A 17,214-nucleotide genomic window follows, 5' to 3' on the forward strand; every position below is an offset into this window, starting at 1 on the left:
TAAAAACAACAAAAACATGATATGAAAACAACAAAAACATAATATAAAAACAACAGTGATGCAAACAACGACTGATAAAGTGATTAAACATATTCTAATATCTCCCTGTACATCACATTAAGAGTGAAAACACTTTCAGAGTGCTTGACTAATTTCCCTTGTGATGAAGTATTTAGAACTTTAACTTTAATGTCACACGCTCTTTGAACTCAAGAAAAAGAAACATATAACTGACCATGTGTGAAAATGGGTTCAGGTAGGAATATTCCTACTCTGTCTAGAGCAGTGATGGCGAACCTATGACACGTGTGTCAGAGGTGACACGCGAACTCATTTTTTTGGTTGATTTTTCTTTGTTAAATGGCATTTAAATATATAAAATAAATATCAAAAATATAAGTCTTTGTTTTTCTATGGTTGCAAATATCAAAAAATTTCTATATGTGACACGGCACCAGAGTTAAGTTAGGGTTTTTCAAAATGCTGACACGCCGAGCTCAAAAGGTTCGCCATCACTGGTCTAGAGTTTGTCCTTGTGATTTATTAATAGTCATCACAAATGCTGGAATCACAGGAAACTGTCTTCAAATTAACTTAAATGGGAGGCCAGTGTCAGATGGGGACAGATCAATTCTTAGAATCAGAGCAACCTCTCCCTCTGGAGAGCCTGTTAATACTTCAGCTTCAATAATGTTAGGTCGCAATCTTTTGATAATAAATCTGGTACCATTACAAAGACCCACATTTACTATTAAGATTTCTCAATAGCATGATGATTGCACCCACTTTCAATTTTAATTTATGACACGAAATTTCCAAAGGAGTAATAATACTAAGAAATTCAATGGCAAAATTTTCCTTTTCAGCACCAACTGTTGAATCAATGGAATCATCACTCAAATATGTGTGAAAATCTCCATCAGGTATATCCAAAATTTCTTCATCTAATTTTTGAACGTGCTCATTTTTTGGACAAAGAATTGCATGTATAGATATATTTTTAATATTATCTATAGATATACTATTTCCAAAGGTAGCTTCAATAATAGATCCATTATAAATCATTTCATGGGGGATTTCAATAATATCCATTCCTAAATAAAAACTGCTATGAAGTTTGCAATCTCCAAGTTTTACTAACCATTCACTATAAGCAGAATCCTCTGATCTCATATTTGTTGTAAGAGACAACTTTCTGAAACATCCCCAAACATTACAGTATTTTAAACTCGTTTGTACTATGGCCGAGCACATACCATGCAGTACAATACTGAGACATTGTCAAAAATCCCCTCCAAGAAGGAGAACTTTCCCACCAAATACAACATTCAAATTCATATTTTCTCTTATTAATCTGTCTATGGTGTTTATAGCATGACCAGATGCCATGGTGCATTCATCAATAATGAGAAGTTGGGCCTTTTTAATAATTTTAGCAACTTCACTGTTTATATCAAGTCTAGAAATTGAGTTTCATTTAATGGAATTGGTAATTTATATTGGGAATGAAAAGTTCTTCCACCAAGAAGTAAATTTGCAGGAATTCCTGTAGATGCTGTGGGTAAAACAGTACCACCACGACCTCTAATATAATAATGTATTAAAACTTTATAAAGATATGCCTCCATGCTCGGATGGTGGGTTCCTCCCTCAAACCTCGCCCTTACCAGAAACAGCTCGAGGAGGGCACCTCAGGGGCCAGTGGGACTGATGGAAGTTGCGGGGTGGCATGGAGGTGATTCCTGCACTTCTGATCACTTGCACACTGTGTTTTATACCACAGCATGTGGCAGCGACTGTGAAGGTTGCCATGGCAACCCAGTGCTGACTACAGGACTGACATCCAGTTGGTTGAGCCTCAGTCATGATGGGTCGTTACACCCAGGGTTTTTATATAAATAGATGATGTCTTCTGCAAATAATGACAGTTTTAGCTCTTTTTTTCCCCAATTTGGATGCCTTTTATTTATTTTTCTTGTCTGGTCGCTATGGCTAGCACTTCCAGTACTATGTTGAACAGGAGTGGTAAGAGTGGGCATCCCTGTTTTGTTCCTGTTCTTAGGGGAAATGGTTTTAGTTTTTGCCTCTTTTGTATAATATTGGCTATAGGTTTGTCATATAAGGCTTTTATTATGTTGAGGTATGATTCCTCTATTCCCACTTTGCTGAGAGTTTTTTATCAAGAAAGGGTGTTGAATTATGTTAAGTGCTTTTCTGCATCAATTGATATGATTATTTGATTTTTATCTCTCATTTTTTTATGTGATGTATCATGTTTATTGATTTGCAGTTATTGTACCATCCTTGCACCCCAGAATAAATCCCACTTGGTCATGGTGTATGATCTTTCTAATGTAATGCTGGATCCAATTTGCTAGAATTTTGTTGAGGATTTTAGCATTTATGTTCATTAGAGATATTGGTCTGTAGTTCTCTTTCTTTGTAGTGTCTTTATCTGGTTTTGGGATTAGGGTAGTGCTGGCTTCATAGAAAGAGCTTGAAAGTGTGCCTTCCTCTCAAATTTTTTGAAATAGTCTGAAGAGGATAGGTTATAGTTCTTTAAATGTTTGGTAAAACTCCCCTGTGAAGCTGTCTGGCCCAAGGCTTTTGTTTGCTGGACGTTTCTTGAAGACTGCTTCAAAATCCTCCATAGTCATCAGCCTATTCAAATTTTTTAATGCTTCCTGATTGAGTTTAGGAAGGTCATATTTTTCTGGGAATATGTCCATTTCTTCTTAGTTGGCCAGTTTGTTGGAATAGAGTTGTTCATAGTATTTTTTTTTTTTTTTTACAATCCTTTGTATTTCTGTCGGGTCTGTTGTATTTTGCCTCTTTCATTTCTGATTTTGCTTATTTGGGTCCTCTCTCTCTGCTTCTTGGTGAGCATGGTAGAGGTTCATCAATCTTGTTTATCCATTCAAAGAACCAGCTTTTGATTTCATTGATCTTTTGTATTGTGTTTTTCTTTTGGTCTATATGTCATTTATTTCCACTCTGATCTTTATTTCCTTTCTTCTGCTCACTCTGGGCTCTTCTTGTTCTCTTTCTAATTCTTTAACTTGTAGAGTTAGATAATTTATTACCATTTTTTTTCTTGTTTTTTGAGGTAGACCTGTAATGCTATGAACTTCCCTCTCAGGAGTGCTTTCACTGTGCCCCATAGATTTTGGATTGTTGTGTTTCCATTGTCATTTGTTTCCAGGATGTTTTTTATTTCTTCTTTGATCTCTTTGGTAACACAATCATTGTCTAATAGCATTCTATTTAGCCTCCATGTGTTTTACTTTTTTGATTGTTTTTATTGTAGTTTATTTCTAATATTATGCCATTGTGATTTGAGAAGATGCTTGATATGATTTCAATCTTCTTGAATTTGAAGAGACCTTGCCTGTGTCCCAATATGTGGTCTATCTTTGAAAATGTCCCATGTGCACTTGGAAAGAATGTATATTCTGTGGCTTTGGGGTGGAATGTTCTGAAGATGTCAATTAAGTCTATCTGATCTAGTGAGTCATTTAGGATTGCTGTTTCTTTGCCGAATCTTTGTTTAGAGGATTTATCCAGTGGTCAGTGGAGTATTAAAGTCCCCTACTATGACAGTATTGCTATTGATCTCTCCCTTGATGTCTTCCAGAAGTATTTTTTTTATGTATTTGGGTGCTCCCTCATTGGGTGCATATATGTTTACCAGAGTTATATCCTCTTGTTGTATCGACCCCTTTAGTATTATGAAATGGCCTTCCTTGTCTCTTGTTATGGCCTTCACTTTGAGGTCTATTTTGTCAGATGTAAGTATTGCTTACCCCAGCTTTTATTTCATTTTCATTTGCCTGAAAAATATTTTTCCATCTCTTCACTTTCAGTCTGTGTGAGTTCCTTGTTCTGAAGTGGGTCTCTTGTAGACAGCATATATATGGGTCATGTTTTCTTATCCATTCAGCCACTCTATGTCATTTTATTGGAGCATTTAGTCCATTTACATTTAAAGTTAGTATTAATAGGTACTTGCTTGTAGCCATTTTTATTCTTTATGCCTGTGTTCCTTCTTCCCTTTCTATTTCTTCTTTTTACAACAGTCTCTTTAGCATTTTTTGCATTAGCCTTGTTTTATTTGTGAAGCTCCTGATTTCCTCTTTGATAGTGAATGATAGTCTTGCTGGGTAGAGTTTTCTTGGATTTAGTCCCTTGCTTTGCATCATTTTGTATACTTCATTCCATTCCCTTATGGCCTGTTATGTTTCTGTTGAGAAATAATTTGATAATGTAATGGGAGATCCTTTGTACATAACTTTCTGACTCTCTCTTGCAGCCTTTAAGAGTCTGTCTTTGTCATTTACATTTGCCATTGTAAGTACGTTTTGGTGTGGATTATTTTGGGTTCATCTTGTTTGGGACTCTCTGTGCTTGTGTGATTTTTTTATTTCTCCAAATTAGGGAAGTTTTCTGTCATTATTTCTTCAAGTAGTTTTTCTAATCCTTGCTTCCTCTTCTTGTCCTTTTGGCACCCCTATTATACATATGTTACTTCATTTCATGTTGTCTCAAAACTCCCTTAGGCTCTCTTTCTGCTTTATGATTTTTTTCTCCAATTGCTGTTCAGATTGGGTGTGTTTTGCTAGCCTATCTTCACAAATTTGGTCCTCCGCTTCTTCTATTCTATTGTTGAAACCTTCCATTGTGTTTTTATTGTAGCTATATCAGTTTTGATCTCCTCCTGATTCTTACATAAGTTGTTGATTTTCTCATTCGTCTGGTTTATGAACTCTATGACCCTTACTCTGAATTGTTTTTCTGACATATTGCATGCCTCTGTTTCATTTAGTTCATTTTCTGATGATGCCTCCTTTTCTTTCCTTGGGTGGTTGTTTCTTTGTCTCCCCATTTTGCTGTCTCTTTCTGGCCCTGGCCACCCTGCTTAGGGTTTGAAAAGTTGAAGACCCTATTAGGTTGAGGGTCTGGAAATCATTAGCCCAGAGGCTGGGTCTGCCTTGAGTCTCATGCCTTTATTGTATCTACTCTAAGTTGTATTCCCTTCTCCCATGGATCTGGTCCCTCAGTTGTTTGCTTCAGATTCTTGGGGTGGTGGGAGTGCATGCACAGTTCCTCTTATGTGCAAGTCCCTGTGAGGACCCAGAGCCCTCTTGCATGCAATTTGCTGTGTGGCCCCAGCACCCTCTGGCAGTGCACTTCTAGCATGGTCTTGTGGCCCCTTCTTGGGCACACTGGCTTGCTCTGGGTATCCCCAGCAGCACTTTCCTATGGCCCAGAGTGAGGCATGTACTTGTTTGCTCTAGGTAGGCCCCAGTACTTTTCCAGGGGCCAGGGAAAAATGGGTGCAGGTTGCTCTGGGTTGCACAGTCAGAGCTCCTCTGTGGCCTGAGTGGGGCATGTGCTGGGTTACTCCAGGTTGCCCCAGGAGCAAGACCCTGGGCTGGGGTGGAGTAGATGTGGGTTGCTCTGGGTCACACAGTCCTCGCTTTCTTATAGCCCAGAGTGAGACACATGCTGAGTTGCTCTAGTTAGCCTGTCCTCAGTGTGGGGTGGGAGCAGGTTGCCCTGGTGCTCAGTCCATGCTCCCCTGTTGCCTGGGGTGACATGCGTGTTGGGTTGCCCTGGATGGCTCCAGCAGGACTGCCCTGGGGTCCAGGGTGGAGCAGGCCTGGGTTGCACTGGGTCACACAGTCAGAGCTCCCCTGTGACCCAGATCGGGCCATGCTTTGGGTTGCTCCAGGTCACCCCGACAGCAGGTCCCAGGGCTGGGGGTGGAGTGGGCTCTGGGTGACTCTTGACTAGCAGCACACTTTGGGGGTCCAGAGTGGGGGTGGGGCACAGGGTTCCCCTTGGCTTGCACTTACTGCAGGGTCTCGGAGGCAGATCATAGGATGCAGTGGGCTGGTGAGGAGACGTGGTGTGGGAGCTCACTCTGCTGGCCTGTGCTCCCTGCAGACCTCTGGGGGCCCATTGGGAGGTACCGTGCCGTTCACTGCAGGGGCACAGTGGTTATGGCTGACAAGTGGCATTCTCTAGGCATCTTCTGTCCTTCCTTATTGAAAATTGTCTCCTTAGCTCTGTCTAATTTTTTTAATTCAGGGTAGATGTTCTCCAATTTTGTTGCTTTTCTGGCCTGGCCCTAGGAGGAGGTACATGACATTGTTGCCTGTTCAGCTGCCATTTTTCTCCCCACATCTTTTCATTAGCATTTTAACAAAAGCTATGTCAATTCATTGGCTCTACACAAGTAGAACATACTGGGATTGGTATTGTGATGCGTCAGGCTTTACTCCTCCAGCAGCCATCTGCTGCCCCAACTGATCTGAGTTGGGCAAGTCAGAATAGCTGCCACTTATCAGGGTCCGACTGTGTGCAAATGTTCTGCCTCTGTTTTTTTATATGAAATTCTTACAGTGACCCTCTGTTATGCAAAGTGCTGCGGTCCCAGAAAACCTCAACATATTGTTCTTGAATTCCCAAAGCAATAACCCAGAGGATTGGCTGTGAAAGACATGGGTTTTTTAGGCCTTACATGCACACTGGTGGAGGCCAAACTGGTGAAGTTTATTGCTGCATAGACTGCCACCAGTGACGTTGCACCACTAAGTCCTATCCAGCTGGTGCTATTGTTTCACTGCCACCCTGACTTTCCCAACACAAGGTTTTACAGAGTACAGAGAACAGAGAACAGGGCATGCAAGGGGAGGGGACGGGCCTGTGTAAGATAAAAACACTAGCAGTTTACAATCCAGGCTCCCATCTAGAAGCAGTTTCTCTTTGGCCTTTCTTGTGGCCAAGTTCCCAAGGTTTCACAGCCTGATTACAGATGACTTTCACTAGATTTCTCACAGGGTGGGAGGGGGAGTTGGGAGCATGGGAAGGGGCCTATGCTCCCATTTACCATAAGTGGGTGTGATTATCTCCCTTTTATAAATGTGAAAATAGGCCCACTGAGAATAGTGATTTGCCTATAGCCTCACTGCTAATAAGTGGCAGAATCAGGATCCAGTCTTGACCTGTTTAATCTCTAAAGGCCACTACACTTGGTAAGTCACTGCATTTGTGTTTATACAAATAAGGCAGTGGGTTGGACTATGTTAATGTAAAAACATTCAAACCTGTAAAGAATTTTTGTGAGTTTATTTGAGTCAAACTGTTGACAATTGCCGGGAAGCAGAATCTCTTTGAATTGGGATAATGCTCTGGAGATTGGCAGTTTTTCACCTTGTTTTATATATACAATCAAAGGAGGAGACGTAAGCAGATTACATGAAATCCATTGGTGATAGATTAGGGAGATGGGAGAAATCAAAGTGGGAAGCCTCTGGGATTGGATAAAAAATAAAATGATAGACACATTACTTAGGTGGTACAGGATAGTTAACATTCAACAATCAACATGATAATAACAATGAAGGAATTTATGGTCTCTTGTCCTGCCATCCAGGCGCATTTGATTGTGCCCAAGGGTCAGGAAAAAATAAGGGAAGTTACAAGTTACTCTGATGTTTCATAGGCATGTTATCTTCGATGCAAAAAGCCAACAGGCTCAGTTAAGGTAAAAATTGGCCTTGTGAGGGAAAATAATGGCTTAAGACATGACTACCCACCATAACTGCTTTTAGTTAAAGTTTTAATTTCAGATCATCCTTTGTGGTTACTTTAGATCTTTGAGTTTGCAAGACTGCCATGCAGGCCTTCCCTGAGCTTGTCAGGTTAGCATGTGGCCTTTTTTTTCCCGTCCACAACTAGATCAGTGGTTCTCAACTCCAACTGCACGTTGGACTCTCCTGGAAAGCTTTAAAAAGAATACAAGTTCAGCCCTACTGCCAGGGATTCAAACTCCTGGTAGCTTTAAAACTCCCCAGGGATTTCTAAGGGGGCAAGTGGGTTGAGAACTCCTGGTCTACATCAGAGCTTCTCAAACTTGAACTGTATCCAAATCACCTGGGATTGTGTTAAAATGCAAATTCTGAGTCAGTAGGGGTGTGGCCTGAGAGGCTATATTCTAACAAGCTCCCAGGTTATGCTGCTGGTCCATGGACCACACTGAGTAGTGAGGGTCTGGATGATCTTTAGGTTTCTGTCCCCTTCTAACATTTTGTGAAGGTGGTAAAAGCAGTTTTAAAGCATAGTTCTGTCCTATATCCACCAAGCATCCTGCATCCCTATATCATGTTCATCCTTATTTGTTACAAGTCATGTGAAAGCCAAACACCAATAATGATACATCATGTAACGTGGTGAAAGGGCATGCACTCTGCAGTATGTCCATATTCCAGTTTGATTGCTTACCAGCTGCGTGAGTTTAGGCAAGTTACTTAATCTCTCTGAGCCTTAATTTTCTCTACTCCAAATTGAGGCTAAAGAGCCCATTCTAATTGGGTGATGGGGAGGATTAAATGGGTTAATACAGACAAAGCACTTTGTAACAATAGGTACCCAACAGATGTCACCTGCTGTTATCTTGATGGACTTTGCAAGCTGATCTTTTATAATACAGCTCACTGCAGTTCAAAGGAACCTTGACTTGTGCCCCATGTGAGCATCAGCAAACACAGAGCAGAGTCTGCTTTTGATCTGAATGTCAGGTGACACTATGATGTAAGGAATTTCAGGGCAGAGAGCATTCAAGCCAGCATTTCTGCCAGCACCTAGAGAACAACCCCAGGCAGAGAAAACCTTTGTTTCCTCCCTTCTCTGGATTATTAGAGTATCTCCCCATCTCTATTCCCTGCCTACCTGCAGCAAATTCCCCAGTGATTTTTGCTATAAAAACTCTTTAAGTTGTTGACTTCAGTGCTATTATGAGACTAACCAATGGTAGTAATTTATTCAATCAGATATTAACTGAGTGTGCAGGTACCAGGGATACAGGGACAAACAAAAACTTCATCATCTCTATTATCCTGGAGTTTGTCCAGCAGAGCTAGACACTGAACAAATAAAATATACAATCGCAATTGTGGAGAGTGCTATGAAGGAAAAGAACAGGGCACTGCAGAAAAAAATATTATTAAGAGCTCTTGCACCATACATTTTCACTTAAAAAGAGCCTTTAGATTGATTGCCTATGTGTAGAATGGATGGGAGCAGGGCAAGAAGAAAGACAAGCAGTTAGGAGTTCTCCCAGCGTGGTGGCAGGAGAGCTGGGGAGTTGGTGCAGTCAAGACTGGGAGCAAATTTCTTTCATTTGCCTTAATTATCATAAAATGTCAGCTTGTAGTTTTAATAGTTGTATAATTTTTTCCCTTTATTCATTACAGAAGACACCATGTTATCAACACAAGAAATTCTAACCAGTTGTGAGGTTTGGGGCCAGTGGCTTTCCCTTTGTAGGGTGTATTAATTCTTAAATTCTGTGGACGAAAAGGGGCCACACGCAAACCCACTAGCTCAGGGAAGGCCTGCATGGCAGTCTTGCAAACTCAAAGACCTAGAGTAACCACAAAGGATGGTCTGAAATTAAACTTTAACTAAAAGCAGTTATGGTGGGTAGTCATGTCCTAGGCCAGTATCTTCCCTGACACAGGTCAATCTTTACCTTAAACTGAGCCTATTGTCTTTTTGCATCTACCATAACATATTGGAATTTCAAACCACAGGCACCACTCTGTGGAGACGACAAATCCCCTCATTGTTATTGAGTTAACTGTTGACTGTTAACTATCCTGCACCCACCTAAGTAGAAGAAATATGTGTCTATCATTTTACTTTTTTATCCAATCCCAGAGGTTTCCCTACTTCGTTTTCTCCCACCTCCCTAATCTAACACCAATGGAGTCCATTTAACCCATTTACATCTCCTTTTTTGATTGTAATGTATAAAACAAGGTAAAAAACTGCCATTCTCCAGAGCACTATCTCAATACGTTAAATGTATTGAGATAGTGCTTCTACTTCCCAGCAATTGTCAATAGTTTGGTTCAAATAAACTCACAAAATTCTTTATAGGCTTGAATGTTTTCTTATGTTAACAATTCATTCATTCATTCTTCATTCTGTAAAGTAGTGGTATGGTAGCAGGTGTTGGTGTCAACAGGGTCTAACATTTTCCCCTGCCCTGTCATTTAGGAATTCCAAGACAAATTAAAAGCATTCACAAATACAAACTTTTAAGCTTCAAATCAGTAGCAGAAACAGATGGTTTAACAATAGCAAGAGCTAGATTTCCTATTCTTTTTTTTTTTTTTTTTTTTTTTGCCAATGGAATGGAATATTTAATTGTCTCTAGGGTGCTCCTGGGTTGGGGGTTTCGGGGCTTTTGGCAGAGCCCTGGCTAGTGGAACCAACAAAGGTGACCATCAGCCAGTGCCAGGCAGTGGGCAGCTCCAGAGTCAGGCTGAGACAGCCAGCACTTGGACTGTTGCTTAAGACAGTTTCTGAGACTACTGGGTAAGGAATGTTGCCTCTGAATGAGGAGAGGGTCTACAGTTAGAGGAAGGAGGAGGAGAGGCTTGGGTTTCCGGTTGGGGCTCCAAGGTCCAAAGGTTGGGAGTAACAGGGAGCAGGTCACAGGTCCTTCCTGGCCCGCGAGACTGGGGGCTGGGGAAATATGATAGAGTGCCGTTGTCTGGGTGGGCTTGGCTCAGGCCTTTCAGGAACTCCCACAGCATACTTTGTTCCACAGCCTCCCCTACGGGTGTCTAATCCCCACAGTACTGATCCTCATTGACAATCCCAGGTGGGGTGGCCTTGGGTTGTCCAAGGCTCCCATATCATCCCATGAGCCATTGGGAGATGTCCACTAATTGGTACTGGATGTACTTCCCAGCCAGGATGCAGGACACCTTGCTCTGCTGGGATTTCAGTCACTAGGGACCTGGTGACTGAAGTGCTGTAGATGCATAGGGTGCTCATGCTTTGGTTGGACAAACTGATATATGAACCTAGATTTCCTATTCTTTCTAAATCCTCACCTAAGGACATACTTTGAGAGAGGAAGGGAGAGAGAGAGAGAGAGAGAGAGAGAGATCAGTGTGAGAGAGAAACATTGATCGGTTTCCTTCTGTACATGTCCTGACCCGGGCTCAAACCTGAAACCCAGGTATGTGCCCTAATGGGGAATCAAACCAGCAATGTTTCAGTGCACAGGACGAAGCTCAACCAACTGAGGCACTCAGGCCGGCTCTTTAAGAACTCTTGACTCCCTTTCTTCCCAGCCAGCACAGGTCAATGAAATTATAACCTTACTTCAAGTAAAGATTGAGTCAGGAAGGGTAAAGGCCACAGTTTTCTCAAGCCAGAACTACAAAACAAAACTGTCTCTATGCCCAGGCACCATCCTTAACTCTAACCATGGGAAGCTGAGAGGCAACTGGAGAGCTGGACTCACCTGCTGACACACTCACACATGCTAGGTCACAATTATCCCATAACCACCTCATACAAGGAAGGATTTACATACATAAACTTAAAAAAAAAGTATATATTTTTTATTAATTTCAGAGAGGAGAAGAGAGGGAGAAAGAGAGAGGAACATCAATGATGAGAGAGAATCATTGATCGTCTGACTCCTGCACGCCCCACACTGGGGATCAAGCCTGTAACCTGGGCATGTGCCCTGACCAGGACTTGAACTGTGACCTCCTGGTTCACAGGTCGATGGTCAACCACTGAGCCACACTGGCCAGGCCATAACTGAATTTTTTAAATAGCTTGACTGTCTTACAGATATTAGTACTATAGTAAAAAAAATTTAGAAAATAAACCTTCAAATGTTGTCAGTTAGGAAACTTGAAACCAGAGTGGTCAGCTGATAAACTTGGCAAGTCCCAAAAACTTGCAGTTAGGTACAAGGACAATTACTGTGGGGTGGTATTGTGAGGAATTTGCATGATTCTGCTGCTGAGACAGACTGAGCCATTGGTTTGAATCTGTTGGTAGTTTCAGGTTCTACTTAGTAGAGTTCCGGACAGTGATGCCTCAGAGACCTCTCCCCTGGTTTCCCATAATTTACATGGGACAGTTCACTTACTCCCTTAAATTATAAGAATTCAGAGAAATCAAGGCTAGTTCCTTTTCACAGAAAGGTTCGGAACCCTGATCTCAAAGTTGGTTGTTTTTTAAAGACTTTTTAAAAATAAAGAACAATGCAAATACTAATGTAATATACTAGTGGCCCATTGCACGAAGATTTGTGCAAAAAGCCTTCCTTCCCCTGGCTGCCGGCACTGGTTTTCCTCCGGCACCTGGGACCCAGGCCTTTGGTCCGCCCACAGCAGCGAGGCTTAGCTTCTCCCCTCCAGCTGCTCCCAGACCCTCCTTTTTTCCCCTCCGGCTCCTCTAGCAGAGCCTAGGGTGGACTGGAAGCCTGGGTTGCCCCTGGGGACCCAGACCCCCAGCCACTCCTTCAGCGGAGTCCAGGGCCTGCGGGAAGCTTGGCTTCCTCCGTCGCTGGGAGCAACCCAAGCCTCCTGCTCGCTCCAGCTCCGTTGCCGTTGCCACCTTCAGTCATCTTCAGTCTTTGCTCCGAGCTTGCGTATGCAAATTAACCGCCATCCTTGTTGGGTTAATTTGCATAGTTGCTGATTGGCTGGTGGGTGTAGCGGAGTGGCGGAGTGATGGCTAATTTGTATGTTTCTCTTTTATTAGTGTAGATACCCAGGTTCCTGTCACCCAGAATTAATGACTGTTTTTTCCAAGGTATTTTGAGTAATTTTTTTCCTTAGAATGGCTCAGGCATCGTAAGGCACAAACTGAATCTACCAGTGTGCTTGATCAGCCAAATTTCTATCAAATTAGAATGTAGTGTTACGGAATTTACCAGGTGACTGGAAAATACACAATGAATACTCAGAGATTCCAGAAGCAACCCTTTATTTGCAGATGTACTAGTATGGTGACTCAGGGGAGTCAGATCTCCAAAGCCTGAGAGAATATGGATGAAGCTTTCCTTTTATACCCTTTAGTACCTTTGTCCCCCAAATATGAATCAAGCTTCCAGACCTTTCACAGGCCTTGCAGCCCCGCTCCCCCCGCCCCCCGCCCCGCCTCATGGGTTGGAATGGGGGAAGTGAGATTACACCCAAAGGCCTGGCCTGGCGCCAGCGCTTATAACCCCTTCCGGGGTTTGTGTATGGTTCATGGTTTATGGCCTCTGTACAAGCATTACAGATAAGAGGGATGGGGCTCAATTATACTAGCAAGAATGTGCAGCAGAATACTGGTTTCTGGCACAGATTCAGATTGCTAGCCTCCCCAAACTGTCTTATATTCCCCTTTAGTAGAACTGGGGCAGGAATAAAAAAAAAATTGTTTTAAGAAAATGTAATGTGATGAGTTTGACAAGTGTCTATTGCTATGCTTTATTTTATTATTTATTATTTTATTGTTGATAATATTACAGATATCTCCCATTTCTTCTTATTGCTGTGCTTTAAACTGCATTTGAAATTGGAACTATATAAAGAGACATTTAGTTTACATAATCTATTTTGCTGTTTTCACTTCCTCCTAAACCAGGTTGTTTTTTTTTCTGACAGAAAATGCTTAGTTTCAAAAAAAGTCAGAGTAAAAGTTCAGTTTACAGATTTCCAGTGACAGAGATTTAAGGGGGCTAAATAACCCTGGAAGTAAAAGTTCCGAGTTTTGTTGCCTAAAAATTTATTTTCATTTGTTACATAAGAACCATGTTTGAATTTGGTCAGAAAGTCTGAATTTTTGACTCAGTGCTGCCACCGGTACACTGTATGGCTGCTGGTCCATGACTTCACCTCGGTGGGCTAAAGATCTAACATTTTATGCTTTGGGATAACTTGATTCCACTTTTGATTATAGCTTTACCCTTTGGTACTTATTGACTAATCCAGTCTTAATTTCTTCCATCATATATAATAAGAGTGGTTAGATCCAAACATGATGATGATGAACTCGGCTAGTTTATGCACAAAACACATTGCCTGGGTGCCATGCCTGCACTGGACAGCCAGACCTGGATCAGCTTTGCTCCCAATGGTCAAAATCCACCTGCTCCTAGATCCTAGTCTCACCTCCACAGATCCTTCCAGATATTGACTTGAAATGTGACTGACTTGGTGACAAGAGCTATTATTTCCTTTCATTTCCCAAACATGTTCTAAGCACCCTTTCTGGTTCAGGGCACTGTTTTTCACTTGTACTTGAAGACTATCCTGAAAGATAAGTCACTTTGGCAATTCCTTAACTGCCAGCACTCTACCCTGGTTGAAAACTCAATCCTGGATCTCACCTAAAAAAAAGAACAATTCTAAAGCAACCACTCCCACCTGATACTACTCTAATGCCATTGGAGCAGTCTTCAATCCTCATGGAGCATTCAGGGCTAATATTACGAATTCTTTTAAGAGTTTAGGGTTGGGATTGAAGGAGTGGGTCACCCTGGCTCAAACCCAGGCCAGTACATCAGCTCTAGCCATGCCTGCTCCTTCTGATTCTGTAAAGCATGAGAAATAATACTCTTTTTTCCACAAGCACTGGCACTGACAAATAACAGCTCCACAGAGGAGTCCTGTAACACCACCAACAGTCCATGTACAAGGAAGTGAGTTTGGACCCTAATGTGGCCACTGACTCGAGCTATGATCTTGGGCAAATGGCTGTTTCCTCCTGTGGAGACGATGAGAGCTCCAGGCCCAGGTGATGGTGCAGTGCCCCGCTCACAAGAGGCACACAATAAATGCCCGTTATTCAATTTGGAAAATGAAGTACAACATTCAGTTTTGAAAAATATTTATTAAAAAACTAAAGTGAATGTGGCAAAAAACAAAACAAAAAACCCCAACACATACCTTTAAGTAGCAAGCATATAACATTGGTTATAAAGCTTTTCCCACTCTATTGACCTAGTCTTTTTCACCATTTATGATCAAGGAGGGCCTCCAAGGGAAGCCTCATGTAAACAGCTCTCCTGTACTGGTGATGAGCAAAAACTAATTACGTGACGACTATCAGTGGACATAGGACTCACTTTTCTAGGTAATCCACCCCAAACACAAGAGAAAGACCAAGTCTTGGGAATGTGTTCCTGGGGACCTGTAGTTCTAGTTTTAATTTGAGGGATGGGCTTTGGGGGAAGAGATAGTAGAAAGACAAATAGTATCAGTTGAGGGCAACTGTAAAGCACCTTTAAAATCTGGACCCTTTCCCCACAACTTAACCCAGTAATTCTCAAACTTCACTGTTGAAAAGTATCACCCGATGGGATTGTTAAATTCACAGGCTCTCAAATCTGCATGTCTAACAGGAGTACTTCAGGTGACTATGCATACTGATTAGCCTTCCAGTTTGAGAAACAGAAACACTGTTTAAAATGCAGTAAAACAACTCCTACCCCTTAAACACAAGATGAAAGCAATCTTCTGACAGTCACTGTGCTTTGTCAATTTGGAGGGACCAATTAGGGAGGGGGCAGGAAGAAGCCTCCAGTTCTTAACCTACTGGTCTGTCTGCAGGAGCCCTGAGCAACTGGTCAAGGGCTATTCAGGAAGTAAAATTTAATAATCAAGTTATAGAACCAACAGGCCAACAGCATTCACCCCAGTTTAATGAACTCCACTGGGCTGATGTTCAAACAGAACACAAGGTAACTGGGGACCTTGACTTGTGAAGACATAGTGAATAAAACATCCATAAAATCCTTTATTAACCATAGAGCACTATGCCCAAATAATTTCGCTGCATCATGGACAACATGTTGAAATAGTCACATTGATTCCAAGGTTCCCATTATCTGCAAAAAGATGTGCTATGGCTGTGTCAAAAACTAGGCAATCGCTGTTCATGATGGCGGCAGCCACGCCGTCATGGATGGATCGGGGCGTGGCCTCCCAGGTCAGCCTCCGCCGGTTCCCATTCAGCTCCAGTCTGTAGGCAAAGTTCTCGGCCTGCTTGCGAGTGCCGATGAGCAGCACGATGGCAAAGAACTGCTGGTGGCCTTCGTACTTCTCTTGTTTCTCTAGCACCAGCATGAAGTGATGGCCAAAACACGACTGCATCATCACCCAGTCGACAGCCCCTGGCAGGTTAATGTCTGTAGCTAGAAAGACAATGTCTTCTCCCTGAAGGGTGGTAATGCTCTTGTGGGCGTGCATGAGATGGGACATCACGGCCTCCAGGGACCCCTGCCACTTGCAGGAAGCACCAGGACAGGGGCAGGAGTAGGGTCGGTATTCACAGATGTCTTCGTGCTCTGGCTTCTCTGTGTGGTGAAGGGTCAGGGAGCAGCCTGTGGTGGCATACTGTGAGGACAGAAAGAAATACAGTGAGCCATGGGCTTTTCAAAAGTTCTACTGGGGTGGAAAAAAACACACATGGCAGCCGGCAGGACGAGAGTGAGGGAGAGAGTGAGTAAGGGAGTGAGTGGGGAGTGTGTGGATATGTGTGGTATGTGTGTGAGTGAAGGGACAGTTAGATCTTGCAGGAGTCTCGGGGGCTGGCAAATCAGGCTCCTGGACGGGGAGCCCCTGCTATAGCCACAGGCACTCCCCCAGCTGCAAGGCTCTGGCACAGAAACCACACCATTATGAAGGGGAGAGCAGCCAAACCTAGGGGTGCAGCCATACTAACACCCAGACTGCTTTGGATACCACCTTGGACCCTGCAGTGAGCCGCAGAGTGCACGCCACCCCAGCTAGAGTCATGCCACCCTGGCCGCTGTCTCCAGGACCCCCGCAGTGAGTTGCTGAGTGAGTCCCAACCCAGCCAAAGTTGCGCCACCTCAGCCACAGACATCGGGACCCCTGCCTCCCTGGCCATGGACTCCGGGACCCTATGTGTGTCATGCTACACCTCCCATGAGCTACAGGACCCTGAAGTGTGTTGCGTCACTCTGGCAGTGGGCTCCAGGACCACGTAGTGAGTCCCACATCATGACCCTGAGCACATGCACAACAGCTTGCATGACGAGGTTGGGTGTGAGGTACATAGTCAGACAATCTGTGAGGAAACCACCCACGAATGGGACAATAACATTCAAGATCCAACTACACCAAATAACTCAAGTAGTGGGCTTTCCTAGAACACTCAACTCAGGAGATCTAAGAGAATGCACCACTGGGTTCCACAAAACACCTACTACATAGCACCACCCCTCAAAAGTATGGGTGGCATAGCAGTTTCATCTAAGACATAGAAACAAATACAATGATATAGCAAAAATGGGGAGACAAAGAACAATCCGCAAAGGAAAGAAAAGGAGGAATCGCCAGAAAAGAACTAAATGAAATGGAGGCAAATAATTTGTCA

General features: G+C 42.8%; 1 protein-coding gene and 1 pseudogene across 1 annotated transcript in view; both read right to left on the reverse strand.

Annotated features, from left to right (window-relative positions):
* Positions 1 to 5,918: 5,918 nt before the first annotated feature.
* On the reverse strand, positions 5,919 to 10,851 carry LOC139002558 (SH3 domain-binding glutamic acid-rich-like protein 3 pseudogene; annotated as a pseudogene).
* Positions 10,852 to 14,683: 3,832 nt separating this feature from the next.
* The window catches only part of SIAH2 (siah E3 ubiquitin protein ligase 2), a 28,122-nt gene continuing 25,591 nt past the window's right edge, over positions 14,684 to 17,214 (reverse strand). The window contains exon 2 of the mRNA XM_070405972.1: positions 14,684 to 16,208. Within this exon, the coding sequence (XP_070262073.1) occupies positions 15,651 to 16,208 (558 nt within the window). The 3' untranslated portion in view covers positions 14,684 to 15,650. The remainder of the gene's footprint in view (positions 16,209 to 17,214) is intronic.

This window comes from Myotis yumanensis, unplaced genomic scaffold (assembly GCF_028538775.1).
Source record: "Myotis yumanensis isolate MYYU_CA2020_CCGP unplaced genomic scaffold, mMyoYum1.0.hap1 SCAF_2, whole genome shotgun sequence".
Classification (NCBI taxonomy): domain Eukaryota; kingdom Metazoa; phylum Chordata; class Mammalia; order Chiroptera; family Vespertilionidae; genus Myotis; species Myotis yumanensis.